General features: G+C 35.7%; 2 protein-coding genes across 4 annotated transcripts in view; both read left to right on the forward strand.

Annotated features, from left to right (window-relative positions):
- Positions 1 to 6,363, forward strand: part of LOC107853331 (probable inactive ATP-dependent zinc metalloprotease FTSHI 4, chloroplastic) — a 28,745-nt gene extending 22,382 nt beyond the window's left edge. The window contains exons 11-17 of one of the 2 annotated variants that reach the window (XM_016698334.2): positions 52 to 163; positions 2,370 to 2,533; positions 2,611 to 2,716; positions 2,867 to 2,943; positions 4,195 to 4,338; positions 4,420 to 4,583; positions 5,830 to 6,363. In XM_016698334.2, coding sequence (XP_016553820.1) covers positions 52 to 163; positions 2,370 to 2,533; positions 2,611 to 2,716; positions 2,867 to 2,943; positions 4,195 to 4,338; positions 4,420 to 4,563 — 747 coding nt within the window. In that variant the 3' untranslated portion in view covers positions 4,564 to 4,583; positions 5,830 to 6,363. Of the gene's footprint in view, positions 1 to 51; positions 164 to 2,369; positions 2,534 to 2,610; positions 2,717 to 2,866; positions 2,944 to 4,194; positions 4,339 to 4,419; positions 4,584 to 5,825 lie in introns of both variants that reach the window. The other variant, XM_016698333.2, reaches the window with a different exon arrangement.
- A 10,861-nt stretch (positions 6,364 to 17,224) lies between these two features.
- LOC107853338 (serine/threonine-protein kinase CDG1) lies at positions 17,225 to 24,870 on the forward strand. Of its 2 annotated transcripts, XM_016698347.2 has the most exons (11): positions 17,225 to 18,022; positions 19,348 to 19,484; positions 20,471 to 20,568; positions 21,041 to 21,165; positions 21,262 to 21,369; positions 22,067 to 22,516; positions 22,590 to 22,750; positions 22,978 to 23,051; positions 23,155 to 23,302; positions 23,437 to 23,586; positions 24,618 to 24,870. In XM_016698347.2, the coding sequence occupies exons 1-11, from the start codon at positions 17,815 to 17,817 to the stop codon at positions 24,705 to 24,707; spliced, it is 1,749 nt and encodes a 582-aa protein (XP_016553833.1). In that variant the 5' UTR covers positions 17,225 to 17,814; the 3' UTR covers positions 24,708 to 24,870. The 2 variants fall into 2 exon arrangements, with proteins under 2 accessions (XP_016553833.1, XP_016553831.1); XM_016698345.2 differs by having other exon boundaries at positions 17,233 to 18,022; positions 21,041 to 21,369.
- Positions 24,871 to 25,525: the final 655 nt, after the last annotated feature.

Genomic DNA, 25,525 nt, shown 5'->3' on the forward strand with positions numbered 1-25,525 from the left:
AATTTATGACATGCTCACATTTCTGCCAATTTGGTTGCGATATAATGACAGACGGATATCAAATCCATCCGTAGTCAACCCAATATGCAATTCGTGGAGATTGGAGGCAGAGTGTTTAAAAGGAAAGCAGATTATGTGAACTCAATAGTCCGTGCATGTGCTCGTAAGTTGGAAAATAAAATAGTATTTCAGCTCAATATTTCTGTTCTATAAACACTTAAGTGAATCTCTCTCATGGATCTTATGTTTAAAATCTCTGTTTCTCGTATTCACTGTAATCTCTGTTTCTCGTACACTGTAATCTCTGTTTCTTGTATTCACTGTTCCTATCCAACAAAGATATTTTACAATAAGACAGTTAAGTGATTTCTTACGTTTTCTGCAGATTCCTTCAACTTTATTATTTAGATAAAGGGAATATCAACGGAAAAACCTTCTTTTTTTTTTTTGATACGGTAACATTTCATATTGATTCCAAAGAAACCATGAAGGTTATATATAATCACAAGCTATATCTAGGCTTGGTTAGCAAAAGTAAAAAATCTATAGGGACTGTAGAAACTGTACCTGTGTCCTGGTATCTACTATAAACATTCCAAATGCAAAAATTGAATACAATTATGCTTTTTCTTCTGGGTGGAGTTGCTAATGTTTTCAAAACCTCTTAAGTTCCTTTCCTTCCAGATGGTCCAACATATGCATCCTGGGATCATTTTCCAGATCTTCTTTTGGGCTCTAGTTCCTCCTCTCCTGCTCCAACTGTTGAGTACATCCAGTGTATTGAGGGGCATTGTCCAGCTTAAACCAATATTAGCTAGAAAGATGTCCCACAATTGATTAGTCACTCTGCAATGGAAAAAGAGATGGTCGTTTGTTTCTGCATATTCCCCTCATAGAAGGCAGATAGAGCATAGATGTATTCCTCTTCTTCGCGTCCTATCTTGAGTCAAACAAGCCCTTTTAACTACTAACCATACAAAGCATGCTACTTTATATGGTATGTTTGCCTTCCATAGCTGCCTCCAGGCCCATTGTGACTGCATGTTTGTTGTAATTTCTCCATTGATATGCTGATCAACGGAGAAATCTTCGAAGGCTGTTTTTAGAGTAGGACAGGCCATAAATAATGATGGGTCTTTATGTTGATGGGAGATGCTTATATTGGCGGAGCATCTTTTATAATAGTGAGTAAAAAGTAAGGGAAAAATATTAGTCTGTGTTGGACGATGGACGTAAATTTTATGTTCAGAAACCTTCTTTTACATCTAAAGTTGGGTGACTCTTTTCCTGAATCTATGTTTCAACTCCTGTTCATTTTACATCGTAAGAATAATGTCTATCTCTGATAACCACTCCAAATAGTGATCTCCACCAATGTTAATCTTCAAGCATATCAGCTATGAGCTTGTCAAGAATTAAGCTGTGGAACAAGCTTACCCATTAGAGCCAAGGCGTTTGCTGGATTGAGCACGAAGGCCTTAACCCCCGTCCTTCTATGTTGACTCCTGGAGCTCTCTGTCTGAAAAATTTGACTGTAATTTTATATGGAACTCGAAAATTGAAAGCTTTTGAGATTCGTAACTTCTTGGTTATGTTACTGCTGCTGTAAGGAATTCAAATTAAACCAAAATGTAGATGTTCAAAGATTCAGATGTCAAGAAAACAGATAGTCTTAATTATTTATTATTCATATCTTAATAATCAGATGTTCATCAGATTCAGACATCTAAATTTTATTGCATGTGTTAATAATCAGACGTGCATTCAGATTCAAACATCTTAATCTTAATGAAAATAAATGAGGCCTAAGACTCTTCGTAGATCTGAACGGATCAGATGTCTTTAGACCCAATAAGTGATAGAATCTTAAAAAACAAATGCACTAATGGGCTGAGATCTGAATAATTCAGATTCAAACCTCTATTAAGTGCGAACAAATGAGGCCTAAGTCTATGCTTTATTGCATCGTTTTCAAAATTGCATACTACGATGCATAAGTCTAATACCCGATAGTTCACACAAGTTCGAGCATCTCCCTTGTTATATACTAGACTTGTACGTTTCATATATGATGTTTTTCCAAAATATGTGTTTTAAATTGGCAAGTCCCTAATTTAAAAGAGACTTCTGAATATTAGACTGCAGTTTTAACTGTACTTGCTTTATTTGCTTTGAGAGAGTATGCACTGTTAGATGATGTAGATTCAATACAATGATATGAACATGATGCCAAGACAAACCCATGGAAATACCCCTTATATGTGACAATATCGACCTGCCTAAAGGGCCACTCTTTTTGTATCTTTGTTTTTTTCTATTTTTCTTGGTTTGATTCCTTCATGTGGGATACTGATAGATTGAATCTATAGCCAGAGTAATTGAGGAAGAAATGTTTGGAGTTGACAATCTATGTTGGATCTCTGCAAAAGCAACTTTAGAAGCTTCCAGGCTTGCAGAATTTTTGATACTGCAGACAGGGTTGACTGCCTTGGGAAAGGCTTATTACAGATACCAGAGAGATCTCTTACCAAATGTCAGTATATATTAGATCTTATAAACGTTAAATATATTAAACGACTAATTTTTAATTCAAGTTATTGTGTTTTGCAGCTAGCTGCTAAAATTGAAGCACTTAGAGATGAGTACATGCGATTTGCTGTGGAGAAATGTTTATCGATTTTAAGGGAGAACCACGAAGCTGTAGAGACAATTACAGGTAAAGTTATTTAACCTTGATTGTCTAGTCACTTAAGTATTGTCTTCCCTGAACTGCCGCCGAGTTCATGAGTAAGGCTTGTAAAATTGTGCGGCTGGTATTGGCTAATTACTGTTGATTGTCTTATGCTTGCGTGTGCCTGTTGATCAGATGTGTTGCTTGAGAAAGGAGAGATCAAAGCGGATGAAATTTGGAGCATTTACAAAAGCTCGCCTAAAAGTCCTCAGGTGATTTCTTACTTCTCTATCCAGTGTTTTTAATGACACGATTAAGGAAGATTAATGCAGTTTTGTTCTTCTTTTTTTCCCTCCCGAAGAAAAAGGAAAAAGTCAAGGATGAGCCACTTATGTCATTAGTAAATTTTGGAGGAGTACATTTTGGTGGTCTTTGGAGTAGACTTGGCATATAGACAAACTGCGCTTGTATCCAAACACTTGGAAAACGTGTTGCATATTTAGAGATCTTGAATACCTGTTCACTCAGAAAAGCTGTTCTGTTTTCTGGCCGAGGCATTTAGGCAACGACTTCTTGCCTTCTTTTCGGTGAAGAAAGTAGGATTTTCGGTTCTTGCCTTTTCTCTGCTGTCTAGATTGACTAGTCTGATTTAACCACTTCACTGGAGCGGTTTTTGAAATAAAGCTGGTAATTCTGTTGATCAAAGTATAGAACTTTGGGGCTGAATTCCCTTTCTTGAGGGAATGCCTTTGCTCGTTCGCAGCCTTGATGTCTGCGTCTAGACGTTGTCCTTCTCTATATGCTGCTTAGTCTTATAGGAGGGATCAACATTCAGGTAAGTCACGTTACCTGGGTGTGCGACTGGACTTGTATCCAGGCTCTTGGGTTACATGGTGCATCGTTTAAGAGAACTAGCACACCTGTTCAATTTTGGAAAATGCAGTGTGGCATGGGACAATATGACCTGCCTTATTATGATTACTTACAGCTGTTTTTGTTTTGATTCACCATTCTGCTGCTGTCAGCATCCTATATATATTTGTCCATGTAACTAGATCAATTACCGCAACCTCCTTCCCTTTTTTTGGGTTAGTTTATTTATATGCTTATTTCCTCGCAGCAGATTTAGATTGCAATCGATGTCGGGTGAGGATTAGCGCAGTGACAGGAATGGAAAGAGGAGACTCAAAGGGGGAAGACGGGGAGGGAGAGGGAGATGTGGAGATTAAGGGAAAGTAGGGAGATTAGAAAGTTGAAGTCCTCTAGGGTGGTGGTCGTTAGGGGGAGTAATGAAGATGCTCCTCCCCCCCTTAATTCCCATTACATAAATCCTATTGCTGCACATATGCGGAAAGTTAATTTTCCGGAGTACAAACTAGATTATTCAGGGGGGAAATGGTCAATGAACAAGCTACTATCATCGCATGCAGTGGGTTACAGCTCGTTCTTACATGAGTACTCTTTTACTTGCATGTTGTTAGCATAATAGCATTTATAGTATTAAAGTTTCTTACATTTCTCAGCCTACTGTGAGTCCGATCGATGAATATGGATCCCTTATATATGCTGGACGGTGGGGAGTCCATGGAGTTTCACTTCCAGGGAGGGTGACATTTGCACCTGGAAATGTTGGATTTGCAACTTTTGGTGCACCACGACCCATGGAGGTAAGCATGATGGATGCCTTTTTTTATTGATCTTTATGATGAATACTCTATGTATTGATGTCATTTCATGTTTTTATGCAGACCCAGATAATTAGTGATGAAACATGGAAGCTGATTGATGGCATATGGGATAAAAGGGTTGAGGAAATGAAAGCAGATGCATCACTAGAAATTGAAGAAAAGGAGGAGAAGCCAAAACTTCTGATGGCCAGTCATTTCCTATAGCATCCAAATATCCGATACAGGTGTTGCACTAGTCTCTGAACGGTATATATTGTGCAGCTGTGGCTTTATAGTTTATATTGGCTGCTTCAATTCCATGGGGATGTGACATCATTTCCTGATTGCCTGATTTTGAAGGGCAGACCGGGTTAGCTGGTAAAGCTTGCATTGTGCTGGGCCCCAATTTATTGGAAAATAAATGAGCATTATTGGACCGAAAGGGGGTGGGGTGGTTAGGTGTAGATCCTGACTGGTTCACTGAAAGCAAAGATCAAAATGAAGCACGTGGACTGTTGCCTTATCATAAGCTAAAAGTGGACTTTTAAACTTCCTTACATTTCTTAAACTTGACTTTAGGATATGAAGTGCATGCTTACTGTAGATTTTTTCTTGACAAAAGCTAAGGGGCATGCCTGCTGTTAAACCTGTAATTGCCTAGAATATTGTAGAGAGGACTCCGCCTATGGACATTGAAATTGTATACAATTCCCAGAATTGAGCTAACATTTACAAAACTAAGCTTTTCCCCTCTTCTATTTTGCTTTGTTTCCCAAAAACTGTCAGTTTCTTTCCCTTCCAGGTAAGGTATGTGGCCGAAATTGACACAATGAGTTCTTAGATTTATTATCTTATTCCTCGTGTCCAAAATCCTCCAACTAGAAATTTTTAAATGTGTGAAACAAGAATTACTTTAAAAAGATGAGCCACAGAAAAGCAACCCAAAAAAAAAAGAGAAACAAAAAACGTCTTTTACTAATGACCCAATGAACTTAGGTATCTATATAAAGATGGTAAACGAAAACTTTGGCCTTACTGAGTTGTAAGCATGTGACTATTCCTCAACCTTCATCTTAGCTGGAATAACTTGCCATTAATGGTGTAGTGACTGGAGATGCAATACGGAAACACACATCATTATTAATTTATTATAGCACAATCAAATTTGTTTGGGAAATATTTTACATCTGCCTCTGTCCAAAAGTGGTTATGATACTTTCCTTTTGAGATGCCCAACAGTGTTCCCTTTCCTTGGGTGAAATTTTAGTACATTTTGAAATACCCCAAAATGTTTTGGCATATAGATTTTTCCTCGTATCATTCTGCTGCATAGAAAGTCATAATATGACTTTAACATATTTTTCAACAAATAACTAAATATTTATGCTTCTCTTATTAATTATTGAAAGTCAAAAGTGCGGCAGGTGAATTGGATGGAGGAGGTATTAATCAACGTTCTTTGTTCTGATTGATATAATTGGTTGTAGGCAGGCTGCTGGACTCTTCAATCATTGTTTGTTCTAGATACAAGCCGCCAAGCACTCACGTGTCACAAAGAAGTGTCTTGACATCTGTAGCATATTCAGTTTTTTTGAGAAGAGCTAGTCTCTCGGCTCCGGCTACGCTATGCGTATATTCATGTGAGGGTTGGATGATGATAAATTGTTTCAACGAGGCTAATTTAAAAGCTAGTCGCGTATGGAGTGCTTTGGAGAAACACCGAGCTGAAAACTAACATCCCCAGTAGCACAAGGAACAGGAGCTCAAGAGGGGTGAAGAACGTATTCTATATAATGGTTTGTAGTCCAATCCGTCAATCAACTCACCTGGGTTCCCAAACAGGTTGTGAATGTGCCTTTTAGTTAAATTTTGTAAATTATTCCTACACCAGCTCCAACCCCTTTCCCTGTCCACTAAAGTCCTGTCGAGAATTTTGTAATGTCTGGAGATTCAACTTCCTCTGCTTCAGAATATTGTTGCAGGGATTATAATGATGATACTGTCGTCATAATAAAATTTTGGTAAGTCGCGGTGTCAGTTTTACTATATTCTGAACTCAAATTCGTTGCGATCTGCCTCTCTCTCATCAGCTACCACGATTAAATTCGATACTTACTATTGTTATCTGGCTCACCCTGTGAGAACTGAGAAAGGAAAAACACAAAAAAGGTGCAACTTCATCAGCATCACTAATTAATCTGAAGACTCGACGCCAAGAACTTTTGGACATGGTTAACGTTGCTCAATATTAGGTCTTTAAAGGATTGCCTTGAATTATTTCCCCTTGCTCCAGCTCTCTCCAGTTTTTTTCACTTTCCATCCATTCCTCTATTGTGGCCCGTCCCTTTCCTAGACCCCGTGCATTGTATGCACCAGACTGCCCTTTATCCATTCCTCTCTTGGCATTCTTCCACATAAATTAAAGGTATTCGGAGTAAATAAGTGACTCTAATAACTAAAATGCTACAGATATTTCATTTTGTGAAAAATAGTGGCCCTTAATAATAAAGGAAGCTTGTAGGGCAAATTAATTAAGGGTGACAAAAAAGTTTCAAAACTAAAAGAGAGTGACATAAGTTTTAAATATTGAGTAGAGGTGATAATTTTAAGATTAGTGTTAATAATATTAATTTTAAAACCCTCAAGTTTTATTATTTACACAAAGATTCCTACACCATCACCACCACTCCTCCTCTTGCACCCTTTTTGTTGCCGTCGCCGCCACCTCCTCTTTCTCCACTATCATTATCACTGCCATTGTCATCTCTTTCAGATTCACCATTATTTTCTTCCTTTACATAACTATCGCCTATTTTTCTTTTTTCTCCTCCACCACCATCGCTATCAACACCACAACAAATGTCATCTTCTTATTTGACGTCACCATCAGCACCACCACCTCCATTTTTACCATAAATATCACCTTTTCGTGGGTTCCTCCTCCAATCAGATTTTTTTTCAGAAATTAAGTATCGAAGTTGCTGCAGCTACAATTGAAGTTGCTGCAGCAATTTCGATAGTTGCTGTAGCAACAACCGAAGTTGCTGCAGCAATTTGGATAGTTGTTGCAACAACTAATAATAGTTGTTGAGGCAACTACGAAGAAACTCTCGTAATTGCTGAATTTGCTGTATTATTTCTTCATTCATTTTTAAAAGAAATCAAAATTTTCTTTTCAAACTTTTTTTTAAAAAAAAAAAAAATAGTCCATGAAAATTAAAAAAGAAAGAAGAACGAAATGAAAGGAGAAAGAAAAAGAAGAAGAGAAGATGAAAGAAAAGGAATACTAGAGAGAGGGAAAAAAATAAGGAAGAAGATGCAGAGAAAGAAATTTAGATAGAGAAAAATAAAAGAAGAAAGATTGAAAGATAAGAAAAAGGGAAAAATTGTAAAATTTGAAATTTGGAGTTGGACTTTTTAAAAAATTTAAAATTTTTTAAAAATTACACTTTACACCCCAATTAACTTAATTACAATTTAAATGAAGCTTTGATCGTAGCTGGTTAAAATTGTCATCATTTTTAATTTAGAGACTTTTTTGTCACCCCCAACTAATTTTCTCAAGCTTGCACCCAACAACAGAGCTAGCTTGGAAAAAAGAATTCGATTGAGTTCCCTTCAGCTGAAAAAATGTAATGTTCAAACATTGCTTTTTTGGTTGTTGACGAACCCTTGACATTAGGAAAAATTCTAGTGAAGTACTAATAGAGTTCCATAATTAGTTTATAATATAGGTTCAAATACTCCGTTAAATTCTCCCATATAAAATACGTCACTTGCACCTCTAGTTTCATAAGTTGCTTTCAAATTTTGACCCCAAATAAAAATATTTTATAAAAATAGCCTTCAGCTATAAAGTGATATATTTTCAAACAAGATTATCTTTGATCAATGGAGTAAATTAACCAACCACCCAGATGAGACTCTCCCTGAAAAACATTTTTTTTCCGACAAAACCCGAAATGATCCACATAATGGAAAACAATTCTATACTTATTCATCATTCATTTTTTTTTCTTTTTTTAATCCTACTTTGATTTTTATGTTTTCTTTTCTTTTTTTATTTTTTATTTTTCTCAAGCCTTACTTTTTTTTTCTTTTCTCCTCTCAACTTTTTTTAAAAGAATTTTACTTTGATATTTTATTTTATTTTTCTTTTTGTTTTTGTTCTTTTTAGCTTTTCTCGACCCTTATTCTTTTTTTCCTTTACTCCTCTCAACGTCTATTTTTATTTTTTTAAAAAAAAAAATTTAATTTTTAATTTTTTCTTTCCTTTTTTACTTTTAAAATTTTTCTCATCCTTTATTTTTATTTTATCTTTATTTTTAAATTTTTCTAAACCTCTATTTTTTTTCATTCTCTCTCACTTCTACATTTTCTTTGATTTTTATTTTTTAAAATATTTTTCTTCATTTTCTTTGTTTTCGCAATTTTTATTATTTATTTTTTTCTTCGATTTCTTCCAATCAAGTTACATACCATGAGCAAAAGTTGACACTATCATATTATAGAGGCAAGATTTATGACTTTCAAACAATAAGTTACGTTTCATGGGCAAGAGTTGACACTACCACATTGTAGAGGCATAACTTATGACTTTCAAACAACAAGTTATGTTTCATGGGCAAGAGTTGACACTACCACATTATGTTTTGATTTATAAGATGTTCTATAACTCTTACCTTAGAGGCAAGACTTAGCTCAAGGATTTTCAAACCACAAATTATGCCCCACGGGCAAGAGTTGACTCTACCACATTATGTTTTCATTTATGAGATGTTCTGCAACTATTTCCTTAGAGGCAAGACTTAGCTCAAGGACTTTTTGTAACACCCCATATTCAAGTACGTGTATTGACGTATTCAAGTACGTGTATTGGTCTTATTTATATGGAATTAATTTTTTTTATTATTATTTATACTGGAATTTGCCCGTCGATGGTTCCATGCGAAGGTTATTGAATAAGCTTTCCAACGATATAAAGATTTCCAAAAACGGATATGTTTCGGATATAATCGAGCACGTTCGAAACTATAAAACGGTTGCTGGAATATTTGGGAATAATAAATGTGCATGAAAATTTCCTGCACACAAACTACTGAGGCCAGTCGAATTTTTGGGTCAACTTCGAACGATCATAAATCCCTTAATATAATGAACTGGGAGAGCTGCGACCTATGAAAAGAAAGATCTTTGAGTCTTCTTTCCAATGCAATTGGTTTCATCCAAATCCAACGTCTAAGTAAGGAGTTATACTCATTTTACTTCAGCCTATCAAAACATATTTTTAAGGTCAACTTCAAACGACCATAACTCCTTGTACAGGACGAACTGGGTGGCCTACTTTATATGAAATTAAATACCTTTGAATTATCCTTCCAACGATACCAATTTCACCCAAATCCGATATCGGAGCAAAGAGTTATGGTCGATCTACTTTAGCTTACTAAAACAGTCCACCAAAGGACAGATTTGACATTATTTAAATTTTAAAGGCATTTTGGTCATTTTCTATTATATTATGGATGAGAATATGTGTATATATACATGTATATGAGTTCAAAAACTCATTTTCATCATCAATCATTGAGAAAGAACAAACCCTAGCCAAATTTGACCTTTAAATTACTTTTGATTCAACCGTAGAAATTCCAAAGTAATCCGATAACTGTGTTTGTCATCTCGAGAGCTTCGAACGGCACCTATTATTTGTGCAAACAAGATTGCATAATCAAGAGGTGAATTCTAAGGTATGAATATTGTTTGCCTTTGTTCTTTTCCATATGTATATATGTGATAGAGGATTATATGTATTGGTTGTTATTGAAAGGTGATGGAAACAGGGTTATGAACTATTTTGCATGGTTTGGTTGTACTGAATTGTGGAAGGTGGATATGGTGATATACTATTGAATTGATGATTATTTATGTCCATGGCTTAATTTGGTTTAATGGATTGGTTGGAAGGATAAATGAATCCAAACTTGATATTGGAGGATATTGTATGAATATGCATGGCATGTAAATGTAATTGAAGTATAAGAGGGTTAAAGTGACACCCTTTATGGTGTAATTAAGGCTTACTACTTAACCACTAGTTTGGTGAATTCAAATAATTGAATTGTGATGTTTGGTTGCTAATACTAGATTGCTATATATGTTTATTGTAGATAAGTAACCCGAAAAGACGGAAAGTCCATTTGGGACTAGTATTGAAGGTTGACAGTCAGGTATGTAAAACATACTCTATACCATATCTTTGGTATGAAAGTGAACAATTGTTCTATTAAGAAAGTTTCCAAAGTTATTCAATAACATGTGATCCATAATGGTTTTGTATGATGTCCTACGTTACCAATGAACTTGTTTCCACCCTACAAGATGTCAAGACATTCCAATACTTACTTGTTTTCGAAATCTTACATGTTTATTGCACTAATGAATGTCAGAAGGTATTCGGTTACTCAAACAAGATCCATGTGCTATTAATGACTCCAAAACATTTCATTGATATACCAATAAGTTCCTACTTCATTGTTATGGCATTGATGACTCCAAAACACTTCATTGATGTGCCAATGAGTTCTTACTTCATTGTTATTGCATTGATGGTCTATTTATATGTCTCTTATTGATGTATCATTGTTTCAAAGTATCAAAAATGCGGTGGCGACCGAAATAACAATCTCAAAGACTAATTGAACTAAGTAATAGAAGTTCTCTCTTATCGGGTGGTATCCCAGGGCATAAGCCTATCATGGGTCGATCCCTATTTATGTGTTTATGGGTGGTATCCCAGGGGCATAAGCCTATCATGGGTCGATCCTAGTTGATATGTACTGGAGGCAGCCTAATGGTCACAGTACAGTACAGTAATGATTACAAAGATGATAAGAACGAAGGTAAAGTTATTGAATAAATACAATGTACAGGTTGTCACAAGTTTTAGTAAGTGTGGTCCACTCCTATTACGATTTATTCACTTGTTTCTAATTTTTATTGAGCTCTTATATCATATGTGATTATCTACAGCTTTACATACTCAGTACATATTTCGTACTGACGTCCCCCACGGGGGACCTGCATTTTATGCTGCAGGCACAGGAACCTCAGCTTATACACCGCACAAGTAGCAGCCAGGATATCCAACTGCTTTTGGTGAGCTCTAGTTTGCTTTGGGACTTTTCGTGTCATATCCAGTCACTTTTGGTATTGTATAGAAGTTAGTTATATGGCAGGGTGTGTCCCAACCTTAGTTAAACTCTGTGTATTGTCTAGAGGCTTTGTAGACCTAATGTACAGTCAAGGTGGTGTTTTGTTAATAGACGTGATGGTTCCAACGGCTAAGTATTATATATATATATGTGTGTGTGTGTGCTCGAGCTTATACAGGTGATTATTTCCTTTTATATGCGACATGATGCTGTCCGAATTTCGGGTTGTCATAGAGGTATGCATGGGAAGTATAAGGTTATGAGCTGATTCTCCCGGGCCTCCTCGGTTACGGGTTCCAGTTTGCCCCAATAGGATTTGAGGCGTGACACTTTTAAACTATAAATTACGCCCCACGGGCAAGAGTTAACACTACCACGTTATGTCTTCATTTATGGGATGTTCTACTCTTGTCTTAGAGGCAAGACTTAGCTCAAGAACTTTTAAACAACAAATTGCGCCCCACGGGTAAGAGTTGACATTACCACGTTATGTCTTTATTTATGAGATATTCTACAACTCTCGCCTTAGAGGCACGACTGATCCAAAAAATTATCAAATAAGTTACATACATTGGGTAAGAGTCAACACTAACACATTGTGTCTTTTACTTATGAAATGCTATATAACTTTTGTCTTAGAGGTAAGACCCAGCCTAAAGACCATCAAACAACAAGTTATGTCTCATGGGCAATAGTTGACACCACCACATTGTGTATTGATTTATGAGATATTTTATAACTCTTTCTTTAGAGACAATACTTAGACCAAGGTCTTTCAAGTAACAAGTTGTGCCCCATGGACAATAGTTGACATTACCACATTGTGTTTTGATTTATGAGATATTCTATAACTCTTGCCTTAGAGGCAAAACTTAACTCAAGGACTTTCATACAACAAGTTACGCCCCATAGGTAAGAGTTGACACTATCACTTTATGTTTTGATTTATGAGATATTCTATAACTCTTGCCTTAGAGGCAAGACTTAGCCCAATGACTTTTAAACAACAAGTTATGTTGCATAGGTAAGAGTTGACTGTAATACCCCGTACTTTTCCTAGCTTAAATTCATCCCTAGAATATCAAAGATTTGCTTCAAAGATAAATATCTTTTGTTACATATGAAATTTTCCGGATTTAGACCTTCCATTGTGTGGAAAATTGAATAAGCTTTCCATCGATATTAAATTCGCCAAAATCCGACACTCGGTGAAGAAGTTAGGACATTTTTAGTAAAATAGTGTGCCACCTGGGCAACCACCGCATCGCGGTGTAGGGAAAATTCCCAATTGTCACATTTCAGTGGACCTTCGCGATTTTCCCGCATTGCGAAGAGGTCCAATTTTCCAATTGTCAAATTTCAGTAACCCAACGTGATCTTACTGCGTCGCGTTGGTGGCCAAAATGGCATTCCAATAGAGTACCGTGATGGTGGATCATCGCGAAGAACTTCCAGTTCCCACTCATCATTTTCCAGTGAGCCATCGCGATAGCGGCGCGGCACGGTGGCCTACAAAATGGGAAAAATATTGCTTTTTCAGTTTTGAATAAAAGTTTAAAGGGGGTATTTTGGTCTATCCACAAGGCCCCAATTTGTCCAAGATAAGGAATTAAACATATTCAAAGCATTTTATGCTTATTCTCATCCATTTTCTCTCAAAGCAAAACCCTAGAGCTCCAAAGCTTCTTCTCCAAGAAATCAAAATCCTTTATAGTTTTTTCAAGAAAGCTCTAAATTGAGGATTCCCGAGATAAGATAATCAAGAACTTATCTCCAAGAACTCAAATAGAAATCAATAATTAAAAATTCTTCATCTAATCATCTACCAAGGTATGTGGGGTTTATGAACAAGGATCTTCTTTCATCCTTGTGCCCAAAATCAAGTTTTAATTACAAATTCATATGATTTTGAATGTTTATACATAAATTTTTAATTAGGGTTCATACCCATTATTGCTATTTGCAAGATTATGAGTTTTTGAGAGATTTTGAAGATGAATTGCATGTCTATTTTCATATTTTCATGCCTATTGCAGTAATTTCCAGATTTTGAGATGAATTATCATTGTTTTCATTATCAAGCATGACTATTATGATGTTTTGACATGAACTTGATGCATGGGTTATTAAGCCCAAGATTATATGTGATATTTCAAGAAAGATAATGCTTTAAGCATCCTATTATCAGTTTATTTTTAGGTTTTCAGTAAAGCTTTGATCTTTTGATCCTCAGTTTAGTTATGGAATCCACTTTACAGAATTTCTACAGTTTAAAGAATTCAGATCAGCTTTATTTACAGAATAACTCAGATAAATGCATAATTGTTTTTTTAATAACCCTTATGCTAGTTTTTAAAGTGAATTTCCAATAGAATGAGCGTAGTAAATAAAAAGGGAGTAGTATTTAGCACTGAGCAGAAAATGTGGGATTAGCGTTCCCTATCTTCCACAGAACTACGTAGCCAACGTAGGTACAGATTATCATTTTATTTCCATGTCTATATGGATGACAGTTACAGATGTGATCATTTAGCTCAGGTTATACTCCTTGGTAAGTGTATATGACACCTCTCCCCATCGTGAGGTTTTCCCTATAGGAGAATAAGACGTTGAACTCCATGTTAGCTCATATGATTTATGTCAGTTAGAAGAACCTCCCTTTAGATTACAGATTTCAGAATGGAATAATCTTAACGGAAAAGCTTTTAGAAAACTAAGTGTAAAGGCTCGCAAATTTTACTCAGATTATGCTTTACAGAAAAATATTAGCTTCAAATTTCAGCTTTCAGATTTTAGATTCAGAAGTGAGCTCTTTTTACACTTAGAAAGTATGATTCAGAAGTGATTTGCTGCTCATTTATTACAAATTTCAGTATTTCAGGTATTCCAGCTTATGTGAGTCTTACATTTAGAATGCATTGTTGTACAAATTATGATGATGAGATAATGTTTTTACTTATGTATTCACCCCATATACTCAGTACATTATCAAAGTACTGATCCACATATATGTCTATATGCTACATGTCTCATAATGTGGGTTCAGGTGCTTAGTATCAGCAGCGTAAGTAGTTCGAGCATCTCCATCTACATCTGACAGTTGGTGAGTCCTCATAGTTCGGGGACTTATTCATTCAGATTTTACAGCTTATTAGTTTATATGACTTAGCATTCTTTTCAGACAGTTCGAGTTAGCTGGGGGTTTGTCCCAGTGACTCTCTAGTTATTAGTAGTAGAGGCTTGTCAGACTACTAGTTTTGATTCATATTATTCCGTATTGATGTTTCAGCTATTATTCTCAGATATTTCAGTCAGCTTTCCGCATTTAGCAAGATTGTACATCTATATTTCTTTTATTATGAGATTCAGACTCAGTAGTAGGCAAACAGGATTAGCTTAAGGCTACTCGTAGTCTTGAGCACCGTGTGACGTATCGGGATCAGATTTCGGGGCATTACATTGACACTACCACATTATATTTTTATTTGTAAGATATTCTATAACTCTTGCCTTAGAGGCATGAATTAGTTCAAGGACTTTCAAACAACAAGTTATTCCCTATGCGCAAAAGTTGACACTATCATAGCGTGTCTTAATTTATGAGATATTCTATAACTCTTGCCTTAGAGACAAGACTTAGCCGACAAGTTATGCCCCATGGATAAGAGTTGATACTATCATATTGTGTCTTGATTATGTGATGCTCTATTATTAATCTTGCCTCTAAGACAAAACTTAGCCCAAGAACCTTCCAAAAGAACAAGTTACGCCCAATGGACAATTATTGACACTACCTCATTGTTTCTTGATTTATTAGATGTTCTATAACTCTTGCCTTAGAGGCAAGACTTAACTGACAAGTTACGCCCCATAGCTAAGAGTTGATACTATCATATTGTGTCTTGATTATGTGATGCTCTATTATTAAAATTGTCTCTAAGACAAGACGTAGCTCAAGAACCTCCCAAAAGAACAAGTTACGCCCAATGGACAAGTATTTACACTATCACATTGTTTCTTGATTTATTAGATGTTCTATAACTCTTACCTTAGAAACAAGATTTAACTCAAGAATTTTCAAAGAACAAGTTATGCTCCACAAGCAAGACTTGACACTACCACATTGTACCTTGATTTATGAGTTGTTCTATAATTTTTGCTTTAGAAGCAAAACTTATCCCAAAGAACTTCCTAACAACAATTCATGCCCTTAAATTTGCTTTGATGTCCACAAAAGAAGATCCCTTTGCGGATTATTCAACTTTTTATTTGTTAGCAAAATATAATAGTAGTTGAGAAAAAAGAAAAAAAAAAAGAACAAACAAAACAGAGAAATAAAAAAAGAGATTGAAAAAAAAAAAAGGTTGAGACAAATGAATTAAAACAAGAAAATAAAAATAAAAAAGTGAAAATAATAAAAATAAAAATAGAATTTGAAAAAGAAATAAGTATGAAAAGTTTAAAAATATCTGAGGTATAGAGGGACAAAAATATATTTATACTGTACTTAAAAAAGAAGAAAAACTAGTTTTTAAAAACTTTTCTTATTAGAGTAAAAAATCCAAACTCAACCACTATTTTCCTATACCATGTAATTTGCTGATAATTTAGTGTTGCAATTCTACCTATAATCTAACCATTTTAATTAAGTTGTTTTATGTGTATCACGTTTACTCATTTCTAAATTTAAATTTTAAGACATATCTCTCTTTTCTTTTCTATTTTTTGCTATCGAAAAGAGACTTGTATTTGAAAGAAAATTAAGGTACTGCATAAAGGAACTAATTCTGAAGATTCAATTCCATAACGATTTTGGGTAATTTAAATATAATAGGCAGGAATTTAAGATTTGAAACTTGTAGGCTTTGAATTTTGAAACTGAATCAATGCAAGCATTGTTGTTCCTTCCACATGCCTATTCATTCATATTTGGATGGATTCCTCGGGATTCATATAGGTATTTCTTCTAAACAAAAAGAATTATTGAACTGGTTTATTAATAATCTTTGTTCTTTCTTAATCCCCACTATTGTTAGTGGTCAAATGACTACTAAAATGAGTTTGACGCTATGCGGGTGCGGAATGGGTTGAAGTAATCTTTCTTGAAACTTATATGGGGCGCTTGACAGAATTAAGCAGACTTGCCATAGAATAGAGTTATTAAAGTAAAAAATATATGGTAGAACAACCTTTCCATTTGTTCATAGGCACAAACAATTAATACTGAAAAATACCGTCTCCGTATATAAACGTACATACATTAAATTTTTCAAGGAACGTAATTCGTAGTGTTATTGATATTAGTCCTGTCTACCAGCATATTAGTCCCTCTGTAAATTCGCTGAGATTTTCAATGAACAAGCAGTTACTACCAAGTAGTTCCAAATGTATGTGTCATTTCTTAATCTTACAGAGAGTTAAAGCACTATCGGAGTTTAAGAGGCAAATGTTGGTGAAAAAGGTGTCACAAGAAATGCCCAGCTAAGTTGAATATTTTCTTGTCTTGTTGCACTTTGGCACCATTTCTTCTTTGCTCCTTCATAGCCGGCTCAGTTTCCGGCCATGCAAATATTCAGAATATACCAAATATACTGTAATTATTCCCCTCTACTCTTCCTCAAGCACCCACTAATTTCTTAATTTGACCGGTGACACAAACAATTAATCATCTTAGACGTAATACAAAAAACAATACACTCAAACTTGGTTTTTAGCTGGCAAATAAACACTCTTTGACTTTGAGAGTGCACATCGAGACACCTCAACTGGCAACTAAATACTTCAATTCGTCCTTATTGTGTCTAATGGACATCTAATGATGACATGACACAATAATTTTAGAGGTGTCTAGATGATTATTTTATAAGTTAAGAGTGTTCTACGGACATAATAGAGACGACGAGTTGAGTGTCTAGATGTAGATGTGAATAGTATTACTTCTCAGCTGAGGCCAACTTTGAATGTTTGTTTATGTATTACGTCATCATTTTAACCAAAAAAGAGTTTGTAAAACAAAAAGTAGCTTATTGGGGCAAAATTTGATTTGTCCATCTCTCATTCTCACGTTTATTTGATTATTACTGTTTTTCTCCAGCAGCTCCAACACCTTTATATGTGCTTGAGGTTCATCACTCGTCACTGCTCTAATCAATTGAGTGTACTTTAGTACTTTTGAACTGCCAATAGAATATACCCTTGTTTTCTAGATTACTTTTTGTTTTCAATTGAAAGGAAGAGAATAAGACTGCTATTGTTGTGTGTAATGGCATCATCCGTGAGCAACAGTAATAGTCATACAGATGCTGATAGTCTCATAACGGGTCGTATTGTTATAGCTTTAGACGCAACCAGGGATCACCCTGAACAGGAATTCAAGCAAACTATCAATGAGATCAGATCACAAGGCAACATCATTCACGGAGGCGATACCATTATTGTGCTTGGGGTGTTGCATAAGTATCTTCATCCTAGTGAGTACCTGTCTCGCCTTTTCATACAATTATCTCACTTTTCTATTCGATGATTGCTATTTTTAGTGCTCGAGTTGGAGGGAGATAGAACACTTTATCTTTGAGTAGATTCTGTGACAGTGAAACTTCATGTCCATATGTTGAAGAAGGCATGAATGAATGAGAAAAGAAAATATTACCAATTGTAGCTACATTTGAATCAACATATAGCGTCCACGTTTAGGGGGTTGCTCTTGACAATTTTTACTCGATAAATAAGGTTATCTACTACTGTGGGTTTTCATAATTCTAAGATGATGAATGAGTCCTCTGAACCATATGATCCAACTTTGGGTTCAACTCAAACTTTTGAAATCACTACATCGGGCCTAAAATTTATATGTTCAATTAAAGTAAATGGATCCAAATCAAGGTGATGTTTGAACACGTGGAAAGACGAACTTGTTTCCCGTTTTAAGCTTACATGGAGATGCATTATGCTTTCTGTGAGGTTGCACTTTGACATGATAGATGCTATTTTCTCCCTGCAGGATATGTCTAAAACATGTTTCTGTGGTTTAAGAAATTCTTTCTCCTCTAATAGCATCTGAAGAAAGATCTATAGGCCACAAAATTCTGCAGTGATGCATATAGAGATTTTCCATGAATTAGATTAAAGTATGATGTGGGTGTAGTTTATCATGTTCAACAAATGCCTGAACCAAAATATTTTATTACTATGGGAGCCTGTGCAATTACAGGCGGGATGTTCAGTACCGATTCATCTTGCTTTTGGTGTCCTCTACTGTTCATAAACTAGTGTCTTAAGAATGAACAATAAAAATTTCTACTTTCTTCACTTATCAGTTAGTTCCATGACACGTAAACAAGGATATATCTGTTAATCATATTTCACTCTTTCATGTTGCTTGCTAATGCCTTGTAGCAGTTTTCAATTTTAACCATTTCTGGTTCACCAGATGAACTTTCCATTTTGATAGTTAATGGGTTCAAATGATTTTGTTCATCAAGGATTGATTTTGTTTATCACTGCTACGTTATGACCGAAGTCACTTCAATGGGGAGCCATCTGTCGGTTCATGACAGTTTATAACTCCAGCAGTACAATATTATGAACGTTTCTGTTTTCCTGTGACTGTTGAAGTGTATATAAAGAATATGTAGTTTCTACATATTATGCCATTTTTATGGTAAAGGTGGAACTGTTGTTTCCAGTATTAGCTGAATGGTTAGATGTGTGATTGACCACTGTCCTTAACTGACTTCTTATCTTTTGTATTATACATGCTTACAGTATGTTTTGTTAACTCATTTTTTGTGTACAGTGGGTTATCAAATGGAAGCAGAGCCACTGTCCATTTTTGGAACTCACAAACGTGAGATCGAAAAAGAGGTATCAAAGAAGGTTGATGCATACGGGAACATGCTCATGCAAAGTGCCCTAGACTGTGAAGATGAAGGGGTAACATATACACTTAATCCTCTTACTGTAATGCAATCAACTGTTAACTGAATATATCTTAGAAATGCGGCTAAGGAATTATCCACAGAAGTCATTCGTTAGAAAATCTTGGAATTTTTAACAATCCACTGGGCCAGCAAGTATTGCTTCACTGTGGAGGCACGTTGTCGAGTCAGATTTACTACATTACAGTATCTTTTACTTTAGTTCAAATCAGTATGATAGCATATTCGATAAAATCTAAAAAAATAATCTACTACAGGACAGATTTGCTTTTGAGAAAGTAATTTTCAAATGTTCACAATAGTAGTAGACATTACAGCTCCCAAAAGTATTTGAACTTGGTTTAGAAACTGCTTTTTAAATACTATCTTATCTTCTCAGGATGGAGGGACTACTATAAATAGTATATTCTGGTTTCTCCTTGACAACTTCCTCTTGTAATATTCTTAAATTGTATATGCTTCTTTATCTTAGTTACTTTAATATATACCACAAGTGACTTCAAGGTCATAAATCCTACAGGCTGAATCAGGGGTAGACTGTTTGTTGTATCATGTTGACTCCGGTTTATATTTTGATGAAGCAGTGATTAACATTACTTTGCACTTCCATTTAATTGTCGTCTTTGTTATTTAACTGGGCACTAGGTGGCTGCTATCGTCTCCCCTACATAATTGAGGTTTATTTAGATTGTATCATCCCATGTTTAATTCGTTTATGATATGATAGCTATCATCTTAAAAGGAGGAGGATGTGAGCAGCCCATATTCTTATTTTGAGGTTTCTCTATATAATGTTCTTAGGATATCCATGGGTTCTTTGCTTATCCAGCCAGGCGGAATATCTAGGAGTTTCAGGATTTTCTTGGAATTGGTCTTCTTATCTAAGAAGCTTTGGCATGGCCTATCATGTTCTTCTTTTATATATTTGGATCTCCCTTATAATTTTTTTCTTGCTATAAATTTATTATAAATTGTGCTTAGGTCGACATTGAAGTCAAAATTACTGCTGGAACTCCAGTAAGGAAGGTAGTTGTACAAGAGGTTGCAACTATCAATGCGACATGTGTTGTGCTAGATAGGTATGTTCTCTGATGTGACCATGGTAGCTCCAGTTTCTGTAGTTCACATATTGTCTCCTTCTTTTGGAGCTAAAGTTTACTAAGCCTTGAAACAGCAATAAATTAGTGGGGAAATGTAAACGACAAACTATGCTACGCAAAACCTCGTCGTTCTAATAGGCTTTTAAACAAGATGGATAAATAAACATCACAAAGAGCAAATAGTTTCTGGTCTTAGTGTTGCTACTACCTGTTATCACAACATTGCAATGTGGTTGGTCTATAGGAAAGTAATCCCTCCTGCATGGCTATTTTATAAAGATAAGTATATCGCTTAATTTCTGCCAAAACGTTAAAGATCAGTTGGAATCTAATCTATAATGCAAATAGAGCATCTTTGCTCAGATTAGGTTTTCAACTATTCCTCTAAATATATGTTTGACTCTGACATTGTTATCTATTCTCTAGTTATGACAAGGTTTTACCCTTACAGGCACCTCAGGCGGGATTTGACGTATTACCTTAAACACATTCCTTGCAAAGTTGCATTACTTGGTGATAACTTATATGTGAAGGTTGTGAGACCTTATTCCATAGTCGATGCTGACAGCATAGAGCGTAAGTTATACTTTTCTTTGTCCAAGCAAGTACCGTTGGCACCTCCTCCAACTGCAGAGAACATGGAGCAGTCTGTTGTTTCAATCAATTATTCAGGTTCCGTGGAAAGCTCTGACATACAAGAGAATTTGGTGATGTACAAACAACCAGAGAATAGCACTTCAAACGAAGATTTTAGTGACAATTCTATTCAGGAAAGATCAGGTGAGCTAGCATGATGATGATTATAAAAAATGCAACCATTTAGGAATTGTTAACCATGTCTCTAGTTACCATGCTGTATATCATTAACCCTGTTTAGTTAGAGTGTTGTTCTTCTCTTTTTAGTTTCCCCGATATCCTTGAAGGGACAAGTAAAACAGACCCTTCATTCTAAAGTCAGCAAGTCCGCCTATACATCATGTACCTGAAAGCAACAAAAAGGATGCATGAATTCTTTTCTAATTCCAGAATACATTTTTGCTGCAGTGTTACGAATCTCTAATATTGTGTTCATGGATACAATTTTGTTGTAAAATAAGCTGGTTCTTCATTTTTTATTGTTCTTGCATATGAACTGCTCATTAAGAATTTGGTAAATCATCAAGTTTTTCAGTAACGGTTTTCGTGCTGATAATTTTAACTTGTGGAAGAACATTGTCATCCAACTTTGAGGATTTGTTCTCCGTTTCTGATTTGAATCCTACTAAACATAGTAGAGAGAGGTCAGAAGAGGAATTCTTGACGATACCTTTCCTTTCAATTGTCATGATTAGTTGAAATATGCATCTGATATAGTATTGGCCTCTATGATTTTGGTGAAAGATGTCACAATCTCTTGTGTAAAGCTATAAGGGTTTTGATACAAAGTAGGGAATCGTTTCCTGTTCTTCGTGCTTTAATTGTCTGACAATTTTAACAGGCAGGTCTGCCAGAGGGGACTCTAAGCATTCAATCCCTCCCGTTTTCCAGAAAGAGCGAAGACCACCTACATCATGGAGATCCTCTAATACACCATTTCTTTGTATTGCTTGTGGAGCAAAGACAGAACTATATATCAAGGATTCAATGAGATTCAGTTTCTCAGAAGTACAGCTGGCAACAGATGATTTTTCAAAGGATAACTTGCTTGGAGAAGGTGGATATGGTCATGTATATAAAGGTCGGTTAAAAGATGGTCAGGTCATTGCTGCAAAGGTGCGGAAGGAAGCAAGCACACAAGGCTTTTCCGAGTTTCATTCGGAAGTTTATGTTTTGAGCTTTGCGCGTCACAGAAATATTGTGATGCTTTTGGGTTATTGCTGCAAGGAAAATGTTAACATCTTAGTCTATGAATACATCTGCAATAAATCTCTTGAATGGCACTTATTCGGTACGTATAATTATGATAATCAAACACAGCTCCACATAAATCTCAATAAATAATTTGGGTAATATCTTGGCAGAGAATGCGGAGAATGTTCTTGAGTGGCACCGCAGATATGCTATTGCCATTGGCACTGCAAAGGGCTTGCGTTTTCTGCATGAAGAATGCCGTGGAGGTCCAATTATTCATCGTGACCTGAGGCCAAGCAATATACTGCTCACTCATGACTATGTTCCCATGGTAAATCTACACATTTTGATTCAAATGTGTAGGGAGCCTGTTTGATCATTAGAATAAGCAGAATGAACATATACTTTTTAGTTGCTATATTTGCCCCACCCCCCCTCCCTGTCGCTCCTCTACTTCTGGTCCTCCAAGCTGGACTGTGACCTGAATAAAAACACTTGGAAGCTGATATTAATTCTGTTCCTCCTATGGATGATTCTGTTTGTTTTCATTTCTCATAGCTAGGTGACTTTGGCCTGGCTAAGTGGAAGACAAATGAGGATAAGATATACACAAGAATACTTGGCACATTGGGGTGTGAGCAAGTTTTATTATTCATTGTTTCACAGAATGTTATACTGTTATAGGTTACATCTTTGAGTATGATATTCACCAAAAGCTTCTCTTACTTTATGCAGATATCTTGCTCCTGAATATGCTGAGAATGGCATTGTGTCTGTAAGAACAGATGTCTATGCATTCGGCATTGTTCTTATACAACTAATTTCAGGACGCAAAGCTGTAGATTCAATGAGAGAAGACAGTCATCATTCCCTTAGACAATGGGTGTGTTCTTTTGTTTTCTTTACTTGGGATCGCAGACAAATGCGATTCCCTTCAAAGATCTAGCTAGTTTAGGGAACTTCCATTTTAAAAATTTCATTGCTAGTTTAGCAGAAGTTGCACTTTTGCATTTTCAGGCAATTCCACTCATTGAAAGGCTTGCATTACATGAGCTTATTGATCCCCGCATATGTGATTCGTACGACACATTTGAAGTGTACCACATGGCTAGAACAGCATTCTTGTGTGTGCAGAATGACCCTGAGCTGCGGCCATCAACGGGAGAGGTAAATTTTTTTATTTTAAGAAGTTAATCTGTTGATGCAGGGGCGGACCTACGTTGTATTTTGGGGTGCTCCGGCACCCACTAAACTCGACGCGAAATAGGTATAATTATATAGAAAATATATGAAAATAGGTATAAAATATATAAAAGTACCCACTATAATAAAAAGTTGGTTGGGTGCATTGGCATTTGGGTTTATCTTAAGGACATTCATTGGAAGGAGGTCCCAGGTTCGAACCTCGGTCATTCATTGGAAGGAGGTCCCAGGTTCGAACCTCATTGAGGTAATCTTTTTTAAAAATAATTTGAAGTACCCATTATTCTTAAAACTTGGGTCCGCCACTGTGTTGATGAACTTCTTAGTAATAGAAGAACACTGAACATATCATCGCCCTGCCAATCCGCGCTAAAGATATTATTCGTTAATTTTAAGTACCCATTATTCTTAAAACCTGGGTCCGCCACTGTGTTGATGAACTGCTTAGTAATAGAAGAACACTAAACATATCATCGCCCTGCCAATCCGCGCTGAAGATATTATTCGTTCCATATTAAGTTTCACACAACGCTTCATCTTTATTCTCTTTCTTTTTTTGCCTTATGCAAATTGAAGAAACATGAACTATAAATATAGGATTCTTCGGTTGAAATTCAGTCGATGTTATAACAGTGAGTCAGTTGTACTTTACACAGTAGTGATATTCTTGAACCTCAAAGTCAGAAGTCAAATCTATTCTGTCTTAATTTGGACTTAAAACTTTGTTCTGTCTTTGTGATGAGTTTTCTGCTACAAGGTTGTGTCTGTTAAATTCACGCACCAGAGCACGCTTCTGCATTTTTCCTACTGTTCAAAAGTGTCAAAACTCGCCTGAGCCACTCGGATACACATATGTAATCTTAAACACAACTTAATTTTAGTAACAAAGTAACCTGATGTAACCACACGAATCTTGCCTATTGAATATGAATATCATATCTTCTTTATAATTTCAGTCAATGTGGTAAACTAGCCGGTTGCAAACATTAATGCAGGTCTTGCGTCTTCTTCAAGGGGAGTTAGACCATCTCCACCAGATTGCGGAGCAGTTTGTGCCTCAATTTGTTCCACATTTTAGTAAATAGAAATTTGATCACCAATGTTGTTTAATTTGTTGCTGCAAATGTCTTGAGATGTTCTACATTTCTGTTTGGTACAACACTTTATGATACAAGTAATACTTTTATAAGTTTTTCTAGTATAAAGTCCGATTTATCTTGTTACGCTCTCATACATTTGAAAATTAAATTTTAGTTTTGGTATGTGTCTATTTATTTGATGCCTCTTGGATTTGATTTATTTTTGCATCGTGATATTCATTTGTTAGTCTGTGTAGCTGCTGCCCGGTTCTTTTTTGTGCTTATGTTTGAGGTGTCGTCTCCATTCAAATAGACTGGGGGCGTTGATTGGGTATTTCTTCCGCTACTACCTTTTATCGTGTAATTGTATTGTTCGTTTTTCCTAACAACTACAATATTCCACGAATAAGAGCCAGTTTGATCATTTTTCATCTCCCACACACTCACTGAGTCATACTCAGCCAAAAAAAAAGTAGTAAAACACCTCTTTACAACACTCCATCACTAAGGTAAGATTATTAAAGCTTAGCTACGTTGTTATCCTCTCCATTTATTACCTCTTTTAACATCCAAAAACATGGATCATGACTAGATTTTCCAATTTTCCCAAATCAACCCATCAGCTAAATAAAGTACATTCAAGTGTTGGATATATAAGTGATTAATCCAAGAACCATTAATGTTTCGGGGGCGAGAAAAGAAAGAGAGGGATGGGGTTTCTCACGCTTTTGACATAGTTGGCGACAGTGGGAGGCTCACATGATGGGCTATTAGCTCAGCGGTAAAGCGCACCCATGATAATTGTGTTGTTATGCCAAGGGTTG

This window comes from Capsicum annuum, chromosome 4 (genome assembly GCF_002878395.1).
Source record: "Capsicum annuum cultivar UCD-10X-F1 chromosome 4, UCD10Xv1.1, whole genome shotgun sequence".
In the NCBI taxonomy this organism is placed as follows: domain Eukaryota; kingdom Viridiplantae; phylum Streptophyta; class Magnoliopsida; order Solanales; family Solanaceae; genus Capsicum; species Capsicum annuum.